The 15,904-nt window shown below is 48.0% G+C and overlaps 2 protein-coding genes across 3 annotated transcripts in view; one reads left to right on the forward strand and one right to left on the reverse strand.

The window, feature by feature from the left end:
- The window catches only part of LOC146351201 (uncharacterized), a 36,897-nt gene extending 21,143 nt beyond the window's left edge, over window positions 1-15,754 (forward strand). For both annotated transcript variants that reach the window (XM_084846822.1, XM_084846823.1), the window contains exons 12-15: window positions 907-1,263; window positions 4,367-4,711; window positions 10,133-10,477; window positions 10,925-15,754. In XM_084846822.1, coding sequence (XP_084702948.1) covers window positions 907-1,263; window positions 4,367-4,711; window positions 10,133-10,477; window positions 10,925-11,229 — 1,352 coding nt within the window. In that variant the 3' untranslated portion in view covers window positions 11,230-15,754. The remainder of the gene's footprint in view (window positions 1-906; window positions 1,264-4,366; window positions 4,712-10,132; window positions 10,478-10,924) is intronic.
- Window positions 11,356-15,904, reverse strand: part of AIRE (autoimmune regulator) — a 37,613-nt gene continuing 33,064 nt past the window's right edge. The window contains exon 16 of the mRNA XM_084846830.1: window positions 11,356-12,194. The gene's annotated coding sequence lies outside the window, so the exon portion shown is untranslated. The remainder of the gene's footprint in view (window positions 12,195-15,904) is intronic.

Below are 15,904 nucleotides of genomic sequence, written 5' to 3' on the forward strand. Positions count from 1 at the left end.
CCCTGCTTAGCTTCTGAGATCAGACGAGATCAGGCACACACAGCCCTTTGCTTGATCTGTGTATGCAAGTGGCTGGAGTACAACAGATCTGCATACAAGTGCATGTGAATTTTTGGAGGCTTCTGAATGAGCCACAGAGGCAGTAATTTAACTATATTTAACTTTTCTGCAATCTGAGATATGTTTTGTCTTTTGCTGGAAACCCAGAACAGCCACCAACAGAATGTGACCAAATGTAGGCAAGGTTCTTTTTGCTGCTGCTGTTGTCCGGTATCTAAACATTTTAAAGCACTATTTCACAGCCCTGCTGGTAGAAAAAGGTGGTGAGTAGAGTAATGCGCTGGTCCTACTACTCTGGCGGTCTGTCAGTCAGTGTAATATAGTTAGGATCCTATGCTATCTTCACAGAGGTGTTGAAAAGAAAATGGCAGCATTTCACTCAACAGAGAATGTAGCAACATCCAGCCACTCTTCCAGTGTTGGTGACAACACTGCCAGTTCTGTCTGTTTCACAGATGGTCATGAGCCTTTCATTCCATCACCCACCCATTGACAGAATCGATTGTTTTTTACCAGACGTTTGTCCGATGTGCGCTAATGTGCACTAGCACTAATGCATCTTAGTGCACATGCGCTAAAGTGCATTAGTTAATGCAAATAAGCGCTAAGGTGCAAATACTCCCCCAAAGTGAAAAACCAGTCTGCAAATCTGTGGAATCCATGTGATTCAGAAAAAGCCGGTCCTCTGTGGCATCTGCAGGTTGGAGTCATAGAAATCTGAACTCATTTGAATCCTGCAGTGTGGCTTCTCTGAGAGCTTCTCCGAAATTGAACGTGGCCCTCGGGCTGGAAGAGTTTCCCCACTGCTGCTATTGGTGATCCTTTACCTCTTCTCTCACTCCACAGACACCACGGCTTCAGCAGCAGAAGAGGGGCCATCCAGCGCTGCTGGGAAGAGGGCCTCCCAATCCCAGAGTGTCAACAGGAGCAGCTCCCCTGACCCAACCTCTTCATCTTCTAGCTCAGCTATAGTCTGCGATGACAGTCCAGAAGGGGCGACAACCTCAGCACCCCAGGAGTCACCATCAAAGGCTGCTCCAGGGCCATCCCAGCAACTAAATGCACCCCCATGCCAGCAGCCTTTGGTGATACTGAACCGCCTGCTGCTAGCTGAGGGCGCTGGGGCAAGTAACAGCCCATTGGAGCCACCACAGGCAGACCTACAGCCTGTCCTCAGAACACCTTGCTGGGAACCCCACCCAGGTGAGTGTGCAACCCAAGGCTCCGCCCCTGCACCATAGGGCTATGGCTGGAGCCTGCTGCATCCCTGTGGCTTGCTTTTTGCCTCGGCGGATTTCTGGGGGGCAGCAGGCAGGGGGAGGTCTCGGGGGGGCACATGGCTGGGCTAGCAGAGCAGCAACATGTGCCCACGGGCAATATGTGGGATGGGAAATGGGATGGGACTGCAGGCAGAATGTGAGCCCACAGTGGAATGGGAGTGGTACAGCAGGGGTCCCCGACAGAGTTCCTGTGAGCACCTCCAATGGCACCTGCAAATGAGTCCCCAACATGGTGCTCGCAGACATCAGAAAACGTTTACTTTTTCCCCATTTTTAAATACACATACATGGACTTGTATGAAGTGCGTGCTACTTTTCAGGATTTCTATGTCGGTTTCAACGAAAGTGAACCAAGTATCAAAATAAGTATCTGAAAGTGGCACCTATATGCCATCCGTTCAAATACTGAAAGCACTGCAAGGTCTTCAATCCATTGCATTACAGGAATTGAGTGTTTATCCTTCTGCTGTTGTAATATCAGTCTTTTAGCTGTCAAAAGGGTGCAAAGAGTCCATTTACATTGACCATTTGTTAATTTCCACGAAGCAGGTAAATAACTTAAAAGTCTGTACATCAGTGAATATTAAAGACTGTTCCAGTACAAAATTTACCTGCATATTAACCTCCTCCCAAAAAGAAGCAACTACTGGACATTGCCAGAATATACATTTAAAAGAAGCATTAGTGTATTGCACCACCAGCAATTAGCCATATTGGACAATCCCTTATTAAAGAGACACTGCGGTGTCCAATAGACATGAAACAATGTTTTTGCTGATTAAGATGCAGCCTAAGATCCATAGATGCGACAGGTAGATGCCAAAGTGGCGATCCGCTGATTAGGCATTTTGTGATGGTGCCCACTGCATGGTCTCAAATTTGCAAATGTACCCACGGGTCCAGAAAGGTTGGGGACCCCTGTGGTACAGGGACAGTCAGCCAGGCATCCCCCACCTAGGTGGCATTCAGAGGCTATAGGAAGGAATGTTGAGTGGGCATCCAGCCTACCAGGTGGATGTCTCAGCCGCTCACCTTGGGACCATGGTACACATGAGGGAATATGTGTTGTTCTTGCCTTGATCGTCTGGTCTGGTCTTTCTTTCCCTTTCCTACAGCAACCAATCTAGGATTGGCCATTGCTGGTGACAACATTGCCAACTAGATGTACAGATTTTGTTAGAACCATTCTGTCTATGTTTCACTGATTGTCAGGCGCCTTTCGTTTAGTCATACGCTAATTGATGGAATCGGAATTTTTTAAGCCGAACTTTATCCTACTTGTGCTAATGTGCACTAGCACTAATTGCCGCATCGCTAATGCACGTTAGTTATTGCAAATTAGCACTAAGGCACAAATACCCCCTCAAAGTGAAAAACCAGTCTGCGAGTCTGCGGAATTCATGCGATTCAGAAAAAGCCAGTCCGCTGTGGAATCCCCAGGTCGGATTCATAGAAATCTGAACTCATTTGAATCTGTTGCGGGTTTCTCCATCATCCCCACTGTCAACAGAGAACGATTACAGGGCAACACGCCAGCAATGCCCCTGGTACCAGCTATTCATGGAAGAGGCCAGTCCATATTTGGTAATGGGGAATCACCATCATGGTGTCTCTCCACCCCATCCAACAAGGGCCCCATGGCACTCTCAGGCCTAGCAGCCTCCATGGCACAGGCAGCAGTTGACATGGATGGATCCCTGCAGACAGAGCATTGAATCCCCACAGATGAATCACCCACAGTCTGCCAATAATCACCCATCTGTAGGGGTGTACGTAGCCCCACTTACCTGGGTCCACCGGGGGGGGGAGGTGATCCATTCCTCCCCCCCGGAATCCTACCTGGCTGGCTCCGCTCTGCGGCAAGGCTGCGGAGCCGCCGGCCGGGCTGATCTGCAGCCAGGCCTCCGTCCGCTGCCGGGCTGCTGCAGACACAGATGGTGTCCAGCATAGGGGACGCCATTTGCGTCCCTGCTTGGGCTGTGATAGGCTACATAAATACTTACGTAGCCTATCATGACTACCTGCAGGGACGCAAATGGCATCTGTTACGCACGACACCACTTGCAGCCACACACCAGATGGAGGACAGCAGCAGCCGGATCTGGACCCACTGGAGGCAGGTAGGATCCGGTCCATGCAGGCTTTGCGGAGTGGTGGGGGGGATTGCTCCATTCTGCCACTGACTCCAGGGGCCGGATTCTTAAGAATCCACCGGAATCCGTGGCGGAATTCTCCGCCATCCCTACCCATCTGGCATAGATGGGTAGGGAATTCTCTGCCATCCCTACCCATCTGGCATAGGAGTTACGTGACATGCATAACAAGCACATAGGCCTCTCCAGAACTTGCTGGGGAAAAGATGTCTACGCGAGGAGAAAGGGTTGGTTTCATTTGCTACTGGGAAGCAACAAGGGAAGCCACAATGGCACTTTTGAAGGGACAGACCCCATTCCTAGCCTTGTGGGTGCAGGCCAGGAAGCCAGCCTATGGCGACTGCTAGCGTATAGGTCAGAGAGGTCTGGAAAAGGGGTCTCGGAAGGGTGGCTGGTGTGCAGCATGGAAGGCACCATGGATACATGGGGTTTGGGGAGTATGTAGTAACCTGAGTGCGCAACTTGCTATGCCCTTGGTCAAGGATGGGGAACCCTAGGCCTGGGGCCAAATCCAGTCCCCAGGGTCACGCAGATCGCCATGCTCCCTTCCCCTGGCCCACCATCTTTCCCTCAACCGCTGGTCATTTCACGGATCCTGGCTATTGTGCAGTTGTTTTCCCTTTCTAAAAGGTTGAAATGCCTCCCCTAAGGCTTAGTTCCCACCCGGCCGTAGGAGCTTTCAGCTACAGTATGCTGGCATTTTTTATATTTGTAGCCCCCATCCCTTTTGCCTTTGGCCCCGCCCTCATTGCATTTGGCCCCACCCACCACCGCAGTGTGGCTTCTCTGAGAGCTTCTCCGAAACTGAACGTGGCCCTCGGGCTGGAAGAGTTTCCCCATTGGTGATCCTTTACATCTTCTCTCACTCCACAGACACCACGGCTTCAGCAGCAGAAGAGGGGCCATCCAGCGCTGCTGGGAAGAGGGCCTCCCAACCCCAGAGTGTCAGCAGGAGCAGCTCCCCTGACCCAACCTCTTCATCTTCTAGCCTAGCTATAGTCTGCGATGTCAGTCCAGAAGGGGCGACAACCTCAGCACCCCAGGAGTCACCCTCAGAGGCTGCTCCAGGGCCATCCCAGCAACTAAATCGGTCCCCTTTCATGATACTGAACCACCTGCTGCCAGCTGAGGCCGCCGGGGCAAGTAACAGCCCATTGGAGCCACTACAGGCAGACTTACAGTCTGTCCTCAGAACACCATGCTGGGAACCCCAGCTGGGTGAGTGTGCAACCCAGGGCGCCGCACCCTGCACCATGGGGCTGTGGCTGGAGCCTGCTGCATCCCTGTGGCTTGCTTTTTGCCTCAGCGGATTCCTGGGGGGCAGCAGGCAGGGGGAACTCTCCGTGGGGAGGGACATGGCTGGGCTAGCAGAGCAGCAACGTGTGCCCACGGGTAATATGTGGGATGGGAAATGGGGTGCGAAATGGGATGGGACTGCAGGCAGAATGTGAGCCTACAGTGGAATGGGAGTGGTACAGCAGGGGTCCCCGACAGAGTTCCTGTGAGCACCTCCAATGGCACCTGCAAATGAGTCCCCAACGTGTTACCCGCAGACACCCTAAAACTTTTACTTTTCCTCATTTTTAAATATACATACATGGACTTGTATGAAGTGCATACTACTTTCCAGGATTTCTATGTCGGTTTCAACAAAAGTGAACTAAATATCAAAATAAGTATCTGAAAGTGACATCTATGTGCCACCCATTCAAATACTGAAAGCACTGTAAGGTCCTCAGTCCATTGCATTACAGGAGTTGAGTGTTCATCCTTCTGCTGTTGTAATATCAGTCTTTTAGCTGTCAAAACGGTACAAAGAATCCATTTACATTGACCATTTGTTACTTTCCACGAAGCAGGTAAATAACTTAAAAGTCTGTTGTTGTTCAGTCGTTAAGTTGTGTCCGACTCTTCGTGATCGCATGGACCATAGCACGCCAAGCCTTCCTGTCCTGCGCTCTCTCCTGGAGTGTGCTCAAGTTCATATTCATTGCATCGGTGATGCTATCTCATCCTCTGCCATCCCCTTCTCCTTTTGCCTTCAGTCTTTCCCAGCATCAGGGTCTTTTCCAGGGAGTTTTCTCTTCACATTAGGTGGCCAAAATATTTGTGCTTCAGCTTCAGTACCTGTTCTTCCAATGAGCAGTCAGGGTTGATTTCCTTTAGGATGGACTGATTTGACCTCCTTGCAGTCCAGGGACTTGTAAGAGTCTTCTCCAGCACCACAGTTCTAAAGCATCAATCCTTCAGCGCTCAGCCTTCCTTATAGTCCAGCTCTCACAGCCATACGTTGCTACTGGGAAAACCATAGCTTTGATTAGACAGACCTTTGTTGGCAAGGTGATGTCTCTGCTTCTTACTATGCTGTCTAGGTTTGCCATAGCTTTCCTCCCAAGGAACAAGCGTCCTTTAATTTCATGGCTACAGTCACCGTCTGCGGTGATCTTGGAGCCCAATAAAATAAAATCTGTCACTGCTTCCATTTCCTCCCCTTCTATATGCCAGGAAGTGATGGGGCCAGATGCCATGATCTTAGTTTTTTTAATGTTGAGTTTAGAACCAGCTTTTGCACTCTCCACTTTCACCCTCAACAAGAGGCTCTTTAGATCCTCTTCACTTTCTGCCATTAGGGTGGTATTGTCTGCGTATCTGAGGTTGTTGATAATTCTCCCGGCAATCTTAATTCCGACCTGTGATTCATCCAACCCAGCGTTTCTCATAATGTACTCTGCATATAAGTTAAATAAGCAGGGTGACAACATACAGCCTTGTTGTACTCCTTTCCCAGTTTTGAACCAATCGGTTGTTCCATGTCCGGTTCTTACTGTTGCTTCTTGACCCTCGTACAGGTTTCTCAGGAGACAGGTAAGGTGGTCTGGTACTCCCATCTCTTTCAGAATTTGCCACAGTTTGTTGTGATCCACACAATCAAAGGCTTTAGCGTAGTCAATGAAGCAGAAATAGACGTTTCTCTGGAATTCTCTTGCTTTCTCCATGATCCAGCGAATGTTGGCGATTTGATCTCTAGTTCCTCTGCCTCTTCGAAACCCAGCTTGTACTTCCGGTAGTTCTCGGTTCGCATACTGCTGAAGCCTAGCTTGTAGGATTTTGAGCATCACCTTGCTGGCATGTGAAATGAGCGCAATTGTACGGTAGTTTGAACACTCTTTGGCGTTGCCCTTCTTTGGAATTGGAATGTAAACTGACCTTTTCCAGTCTTGTGGCCACTGTTGAGTGTTCCAAATTTGTTGGCATATTGAATGCAGCACTTTAACAGCATCATCTTTTAGGATTTTAAATAGCTCAGCTGGAATACTGTCATCTCCGCTAGCTTTGTTGTTAGTAATGCTTCCGAAGGCCCACTTGACTTCACTCTCTAGGATGTCCGGCTCAAGTTCAGTGACCGCGCTATCATGGCTATCAGGGACATTCAGATCTTTCCTGTATAGTTCTTCTGTGTATTCTTTCCACCTCTTCTTAATCTCATCTGCTTCTGTTAGGTCCCTGCCTTCTTTGTCCTTTATCATGCCCATCTTTGCACAAAATGTTCCCTTGAGATCTCCGATTTTCTTGAAGAGATCTCTAGTCTTTCCCATTCTGTTGTTTTCCTCGATTTCTTTGCATTGTTAATTTAAGAAGGCCTTCTTGTCTCTCCTTGCTATTCTCTGGAACTCTGCATTCAGTTGGATATATCTTCCCCTTTCTCACTTGCTTTTCGCTTCCCTTCTTTTCTCAGCTACTTCTAAAGCCCCATCAGACAGCCACTTTGCTTTCTTGTATTTCTTTTTCTTTGGGATGGATTGAGTTGCTGCCTCCTGAACAATGTTATGGACCGTCCATAGTTCCTCAGGCACTCTGTCAATCAGGTCTAATCCCTTAAATCTATTCCTCACCTCCACTGTATATTCATAAGGGATATGATTTAGGTCATATCTGAATGGTTTAGTGGTTTTCCCTACGTTCTTCAATTTAAGCCGAAATTTTGCAAGAAGCAGCTCATGATCGGAGCCACAGTCAGCTCCAGGTCTTGTTTTTACTGACTGTATGGCGCTTCTCCATCTTTGGCTGCAAAGGACATAATCTGATTTCGATATTGACCATCTGCTGATGTCCATGTGTAGTCGCCTCTTGTGCTGTTGGAAAAGAGTGTTTGATATGATCAGCGTGTTCTCTTGGCAAAACTCTATTAGCCTTTGTCCTTCATTTTGAACACCAAGGCCTGCTTGCCTGTTATCCCGGTTATTTCTTGACTTCCTACTTTAGCATTCCAATCCCCTATGATGAAAAGGACATCTTTTTTTGGTGTTAGTTCTAGAAGGTGTTGTAGGTCTTCATAGAACTGATCAACCTCAGCTTCTCTGGCCTCAGTGGTTGGGGCATAGACTTGAATTAGTGTGATGTCGTACTGAGATCATTCTATCGTTTTTGAGATTGTAACCCAGTACTGCTTTTCCCACCCTTTTATTGACTATGAGTGCTACTCCATTTCTTCTAAGGGATTTTTGGCCACAGTAGTAGATATAATGGTCACCTGAATTAAATTCGCCCATGCTTGTCCATTTTAGTTCGCTGATTCCCAAGATGTCGATGTTCAATCTTGCCATCTCATGTTTGACCACCTCCAGCTTACCTTGATTCATTGATCTTACATTCCATGTTCCTAAACAATGTTGTTCTTTACAGCATCGGACTTTCTTTTCACCACCAGACACATCCACAGCTGAGTGTCCTTTCGGCTTTGGCCCAGCTTCACTCTTTCTGGCGCTACTTGGAAATACCCTCTGCTCTTCCCCAGTAGTATATTGGACACTTCCGACCTGAGGGGCTCATCTTCCGGCATCATCTCTTTTAGCCTTGTGATACGTTCCATGGGGTTTTCTTGGCAAGAATACTAGAGTGGGTTGCCATTTCCTTCTCCAGTGGACCACATTTTGTCAGAACTCTCCGCCATGACCTCTCTGTCTTGGGTGGCCCTGCACGGCATAGCTTATGGCTTAAGCCCCTTCGCCACAACAAGGCAGTGATCCATGAAGGGGTAGAAGTCTGTACATCAGCAAATATTAAAAACTGTTCCAGTACAGAATTTACCTGCGTATTAACCTCCTCCCAAAAAGAAGCAACTACTGGACATTGCCAGAATATATGTTTTAAAAAAACATATATAGTGAATTGCACCACCTGCAATTAGACAATCCCTTATAAAAGAGACACTGTGGTGTCCAATAGATGTGAAACAATGTTTTTGCGGATTAAGATGCAGCCTAAGATCCATAGTTGCGACAGGTAGATGCCAAAGTGGCGATCCGCTGATCAGGCATTTTGTGATGGTGCCCACTGCATGGTCTCAAATTCACAGATGTACCCACAGGTCCAGAAAGGTTGGGGACCCCTGTGGTACAGGGACAGTCAGCCAGGCATCCCCCACCCAGGTGGCATTCAGAGGCTACAGGAAGGAATGTTGAGTGGGCATCCAGCCTACCAGATGGATGTCTCAGCCGCTCACCTTGGGACCATGGTACACATGAGGGAATATGTATTATTCTTGCCTTGATCCTCTCGTCTGGTCTGGTCTTTCTTTCCCTTTCCTACAGCAACCAATCTAGGATTGGCCATTGCTGGTGGCAACACTGCCAACCAGAGATGTACAGATTTTGTTAGATCCATTCTGTCTATGTTTCACTGATTGTCAGTAGCCTTTCATTTAGTCATACGCTAATTGATGGAATCGGAATTTTTTAAGCCGAACTTTATCCTACTTGTGCTAATGTGCACTAACAGTAATTGCCGCCTTGCTAATGCACATTAGTTATTGCAAATTAGTGCTAAGGCACAAATACCCAAAGTGAAAAACCAGTCTGCAAGTCCGCTGTGGAATCCCCAGGTCGGATACATAGAAATCTGAACTCCTTTGAATCTGTTGCGGGTTTCTCCATCATCCCCACTGTCAACAGAGAACGATTACAGGGCAACACGCCAGCAATGCCCCCAGTACCAGCTATTCATGGAAGAGGCCAGTCCATATTTGGGAAGCCACAATGGCACTTTTGAAGGGACAGACCCCATTCCTAGCCTTGTGGGTGCAGGCCAGGAAGCCAGCCTATGGCGACTGCTAGCGTATAGGTCAGAGAGGTCTGGAAAAGGGGTCTCGGAAGGGTGGCTGGTGTGCAGCATGGAAGGCACCATGGATACATGGGGTTTGGGGAGTATGTAGTAACCTGAGTGCGCAACTTGCTATGCCCTTGGTCAAGGATGGGGAACCCTAGGCCTGGGGCCAAATCCAGTCCCCAGGGTCACGCAGATCGCCATGCTCCCTTCCCCTGGCCCACCATCTTTCCCTCAACCGCTGGTCATTTCACGGATCCTGGCTATTGTGCAGTTGTTTTCCCTTTCTAAAAGGTTGAAATGCCTCCCCTAAGGCTTAGTTCCCACCCGGCCGTAGGAGCTTTCAGCTACAGTATGCTGGCATTTTTTATATTTGTAGCCCCCATCCCTTTTGCCTTTGGCCCCGCCCTCATTGCATTTGGCCCCACCCACCACCGCAGTGTGGCTTCTCTGAGAGCTTCTCCGAAACTGAACGTGGCCCTCGGGCTGGAAGAGTTTCCCCATTGGTGATCCTTTACATCTTCTCTCACTCCACAGACACCACGGCTTCAGCAGCAGAAGAGGGGCCATCCAGCGCTGCTGGGAAGAGGGCCTCCCAACCCCAGAGTGTCAGCAGGAGCAGCTCCCCTGACCCAACCTCTTCATCTTCTAGCCTAGCTATAGTCTGCGATGTCAGTCCAGAAGGGGCGACAACCTCAGCACCCCAGGAGTCACCCTCAGAGGCTGCTCCAGGGCCATCCCAGCAACTAAATCGGTCCCCTTTCATGATACTGAACCACCTGCTGCCAGCTGAGGCCGCCGGGGCAAGTAACAGCCCATTGGAGCCACTACAGGCAGACTTACAGTCTGTCCTCAGAACACCATGCTGGGAACCCCAGCTGGGTGAGTGTGCAACCCAGGGCGCCGCACCCTGCACCATGGGGCTGTGGCTGGAGCCTGCTGCATCCCTGTGGCTTGCTTTTTGCCTCAGCGGATTCCTGGGGGGCAGCAGGCAGGGGGAACTCTCCGTGGGGAGGGACATGGCTGGGCTAGCAGAGCAGCAACATGTGCCCACGGGCAATAGGTGGGGTGTGAAATGGGGTGCAAAACGGGATGGGACGACAGGTGGGATGTGAGCCTACTGTGGAATGAGTGGTACAGGGACAGTCAGCCAGGCATCCCCCACCCCGGTAGCATTCAGGGTCTACAGGAAGGAATACTGAGTGGGCATCCACCCTACCGGGCAGATGTCTCAGCCCCTCACCTTGGGACCATGGTACACATGAGGGAATGTGTTGTTCTCGCCTTGAGTCTCTCCTGTGGCCTGGTCTTTCTCCCCCTTTGCTACAGCATCCAGTGTAGGATTTGCCATCCTGAGTGGTCAGCGCAGACTGGAGCAGGTGTTCCGGAACACTCTGGGGAATCGAAGAGCCATGCAGGTGAGGCTCCAGGACATCCAAGGCCACCTGGACGGCCTGAAGAGGCAACAGGAGTTCTTACTGGAAGCCCTGAACCACTGTAGTCAGCACCATGTAGCTCTGGATTTGTCTGAGTTGAACAAGCAAATGAAGGCCATCATTTCCCACCAGCAGCTGCTTCAGATGTCACTGCTGCAGGTTGTGGCAACACTGGGCCTGGAAGTGCCCCAGTCGTAAAGAATGGTGTTGTCTCCCATCTGTTCATTTTTCTCCCTTGTCCCACCACCATTCCCCCCCACACCCTGAATACACCTCCTCCTCCAATTGAAACAGTTTTCAGTACAATTGCTTTTGTTTGTCATACACATACTAGGCCAATTCACGTGACACAATGGGTTATAATGGGTTAATTAACCAACGATAATCCCTGGCTCATGTGGGGCATGTGCAGCCGCCATTTTGAATTTGCAACCCCCAATCAGGGGTTTGTGGCATGGCATGCAAACCAAGCCATTGGCGGTTAAATAACCCTTGCATTTGGTTTGTCTTACAGTTACGCGAGGATTGTTTAAACCCTCAAATAACTCCCCCATGACTGGGTTTGGACAACACACTGCAACCGCCCCGATTGGGGGTTGCATATTCAAAATTACCATCATTGGCAGTGCCATTTGTAACACCTAGGAATCTAGAAAAGCCTTGGTTCAGGTGGGGGAGGGGTATTCCTAAGAACGTGCTACAAATTTTGCTTGTACCTTTTTAGTTAGTCGCTTCCTAGCAAACTAAGCATAAGAACGCCGGGGATATCAGGGGGAATGATACCAGGATTTGTCCCTGGCCAGTAGACCTTGTTGCTTCTGAATCAAAGCTTGCTTCAGCTTTTAATAAGCATAATGTAGGGCTATACAAACCCAGCTATGGCTGGTCCAAGGGAGGGGGTCCGCAGTGGGGAAATCTGGGCTGCTTGGGGCCCTGCAGATTCCCCTGGAGCCTTGCTGGCCGCACCAGGCCCTTCTTCACTGCGCCAGTGGTTAAGGAAGCACTTGACAGCCGGTTCAGGAAGGAAAAGCCTCAGCAGCAGCACTGGAGAGCCGCCCTGCGGGAAATCCGGCGGGTGCGGAGGTGGGTGGAGTCAGTCCACTGTGGACTTTGCATGTCAGATTCTTGAGAATTTCACTCTGCAGTGGATTTCTCCATCATCCCTATGCAGAATACAATACAGCTGTGTGAACGTGCTTTGTTAGATCAGCAATTTCACAATCAAGTTCTTTAAGACCTCTAGAATAAATATTAATTGGCCTGATGATTTGTTATATTTTAATGTGATATTACAAGTATTTTTCTAATAAAAAATAAACCAAAAGCTCTTTCCCTTACTAATTCTTGTTAGTACAAAACCAACATTGAATCCACCTAAAACAATTTTGGTGTATGCTTTGTCTGAAGTGTATTGATCAGGTATGGGTAGTTAACTGGCAGCCAAAGGCTCTCTTCACACGTGGCATTTTATCCCACTACAAACCGGTCCTTTTGATTCCAGATCCTTCCTGGGATTTAGACTGGCCCTGTATACAGGCATCTCTCATAGCACTTCCCTCCGCCCCATACCTTTTCAAGGTTGCATGGAAAAATCAGAACAGAAGGCTGATTATTGGTACCTGCAACTTGATTGATGGCTTTGCCCATCCCTCCACTCCTCTCAGCAGGAGGGAAGTCAGAAGCCCTTCTAGTGACTTCAAAGGTGGAAGGAACCCGCTTTCCAGATAGGTTTCCTTGGGTCCTCATGGTGCTTCCACATGAGGCTTCCCATCTACTAGCTTTCTCCCCCCCACACACACACACACGCTGTTGTTGCTCTTCCCCCTTATTCTAGCTTTCCAACAACCCTGTAAGGTGGGCTAGAAGAAGAGATAGTGGCTGGCTGGCTTCCCAATTGTAGGGATGTTTTCACAGGCATGACTGCAACTCTATTCAATGGCTGTATGAAAAAAAAGCCCATCAAACTGGTGAGCAAAAGGGAGAAGAAGCAGTCAGTGAAGTCAATGGGAGGGGGAAGTTCCAAGTAAATGCATTGAAGGGGACGGGAGACCTTAAGACTGCTACTCTAAGTATTATTTTATTTATTTAAAATATTTATTGGCTGCCTTTCAGAGCAGAAGCCTTCCCAAGGCAGCTTACAATAATAAAATACATAAAAACAATTAAAATATTAAAAGTTATAAAAATATGAAAACAGCAATAAAACCAATAACAATGTTAACGGCAACAATAGCAGTCATATTAATAGAAGGCCAAGGTAAAATAATATGTTTTCAAGGCCTTCTTAAAAGTCTGCAATGACAGAGCATGGCAGACCTCTGATGGCAGCTTGTTTCAAAGGTTTGGGGCCACTGCAGATAAGGCCCTCTCATGTGTGGTCACCTACCTGACTGCTCTCACCGATGGGGAAATGAGAAGGGCCTCTCTTTCTGATCTTAAAGTGTGGGCAGGCCAATATGGGTGTAGGCGGTCCTTCAAGTAACCCAAACTGTTTAAGGCTTTAAAGGTCAAAAACAGCACTTTGAACTGGGCTCGGAAATGCACCGGTAAACAGTGCAGGTGATGCAGTATAGGTGTTATATGATCGAATTGCCTTGCCCCCACCAATACTTGGGCGGCCGCATTCTGTACAAGCTGGAGTTTCTGAACCATCTTCAGAGGCAGACCCACATATAGCAGATTACAGTAGTCCAGCCTGGACGTGACTAGTGTATGGATAACTGAGGTGAGGTCCATCCTCTCCAGATAGGGCTACAGTTGGTGTACCAGCCTAAGCTGGTAAAAAGGACTCCTGGACACTGCAGCCACCTGGATTTCCCCAGTTCGCTCAGAGTCCAGGAGGACTCCCAGACTGAGCACTTGGTCTTTCAGGGGGAGTGCAACCCCATCTAAGACCCATTGTAAACCTCCATCCAAAGTAGTTGATTTCCCAACCCACAGTACCTCCGTCTTGTCTGGATTTAGTTTTAGCTTGTTCACCCTTATCCATCCCAAAACAGCTTCCAGAGTTCAAGAGTTCCACAGCCTCCCTGGGATGTGCAGATGGAAATGAGATGTTGAGCTATCATCCGCATACTGATGACATTTCAGCCCAAACCTCCTGACGACTTCCCCCAGTGGTTTCATGTAGATGTTAAAAAGCATGGGGGACAAGATAGAACCTTGTGGCACCCCACAGGCTAATGGCCATGGGGTTGCGCCAAAGTCCCCCAGCACCACCTTCTGAGACCACTCCTCCAGAAAGGACTGGAACCACTTTAAAACTGTGCCTCTCAAGCCCAATCCACATAAATGATCCAGAAAGATACCATAGTCGATGGTAGCGAAAGCCGCTGAGAGGTCCAGAAGAACCAACAAGGTTGTACTCCCCCCATCCATTCCCCGGCGTAAGTCATCAACCAAGGCTGTTTCCATCCCATAACCAGGCCTGAAACCTGATTCGAATGCATTGTAATAACTTACAGTGCACTCCTATGCATACCTACTCAGAAGCAAGCCACACAGTTTTCAATGGCACTTGTCCCAGGAAAGGAAAGCCTTACAGTCAATGAGTTTGCTCAGAAGTAAGCATTGCTGTGTTCAGGGGGATCTCGGAGAAGCATTTGCAATGGTTAACCACTTTACAGTTCAAGCGCCCGTAGTGGAATGGGAGAGAGGCAGAAACGGTCACTGGAAGCCCACCCAATGTTATTCAACACCCCCTAGCACAAGCCCACACAAAGTGGGATAAAGCACTAAAGAGGAAATATGCAGTCGGAAATGGTGATTTCAATTGCAAGTACAGAAAGTGCCGGGTTTTCCCCATTCTCAGATAACATGGAAGGAAGGAGGGAAAGTTGTGAGATAGCAGCAGGAGAGTGGCGTCGTTTAAAGCTCCCGCGAAAACCAGTGATTAAAGAAGAACAATCCTGTTATAAAACCAAGGTGTAAAGAGAGCCAAAGTCTTCCTAAATACTGAAACTATAGTTTGAAAACATTCAGCAAAGACCAAATCCGTAACAGCTCCTTAAGCCTTTCCTTACAGAAAAAGTGCTCCAAACCCTTGAACATTTTGGCAGTCATTTTCTGCACCTTTTCCAGATCTACAATACAATTTGAGTCAGGCCAACCAGAATTATATGCAGGGTTTAAGTGCAACTCCAGCATAAATTTATATACAAGTTGTTATGATACTGGATATTTTAATTTCAGTCCTTTCCTACTAATTCTCAGCATTAAATTTGCCATTTTCATTGCTGCCATTCTCTCAGTTAATGCTCCCGTTGAATTATCCACTATGATCCTAAAATCTTTCATGAGAGATCAGCGTATATGTGAAGCTAGAATGTTATGCCCCAGTACACAGTATTTTATCTTTACTTACACAGATAAGAACTGTTGCAGCAGAAGCAGGGTTTATACATCTGTTGCTTCAAAGCCTATATCATTATCTCTGCTCCTCCATCCCCAGAGGTGTGTATCTCCCCCTCTTTACTGGCTTGTAGAAGGAGTTGCAAGGTTCATCTTCTGCATTTTGCCTTTAGCTGTACTGGCGGTTCTGCTAGATATGTTTTTTTTAATCGTCTATAATGCTATATTATATGGTTTATATCTGGTTTAACAGGCATTACAGGCCACCTTGAACTGTTGAAAAATTGCATAAAATGTTAAAAATAATAAAAACAAACTTTGCCATTTTGTGGCCCATTCTTCAAGTCTGAAGGCATCTTTTTGGAGTTCTTTGCAATCGTCATGGATTGTTTTACGTACATTTCATTTTCTGCCTTCTCATCTTTAGATGTATTTTAAGGCTATTCTCAGATAGCTTTCCTACAACTGAACAGATGTATCATAAAATATTGTATCCATCATTGGTTTATTGGTCCAAATTAGT

The sequence above is a fragment of the Heloderma suspectum genome, chromosome 3 (assembly GCF_057233095.1).
Source record: "Heloderma suspectum isolate Gila_16-S chromosome 3, 16-S_ref, whole genome shotgun sequence".
Classification (NCBI taxonomy): domain Eukaryota; kingdom Metazoa; phylum Chordata; class Lepidosauria; order Squamata; family Helodermatidae; genus Heloderma; species Heloderma suspectum.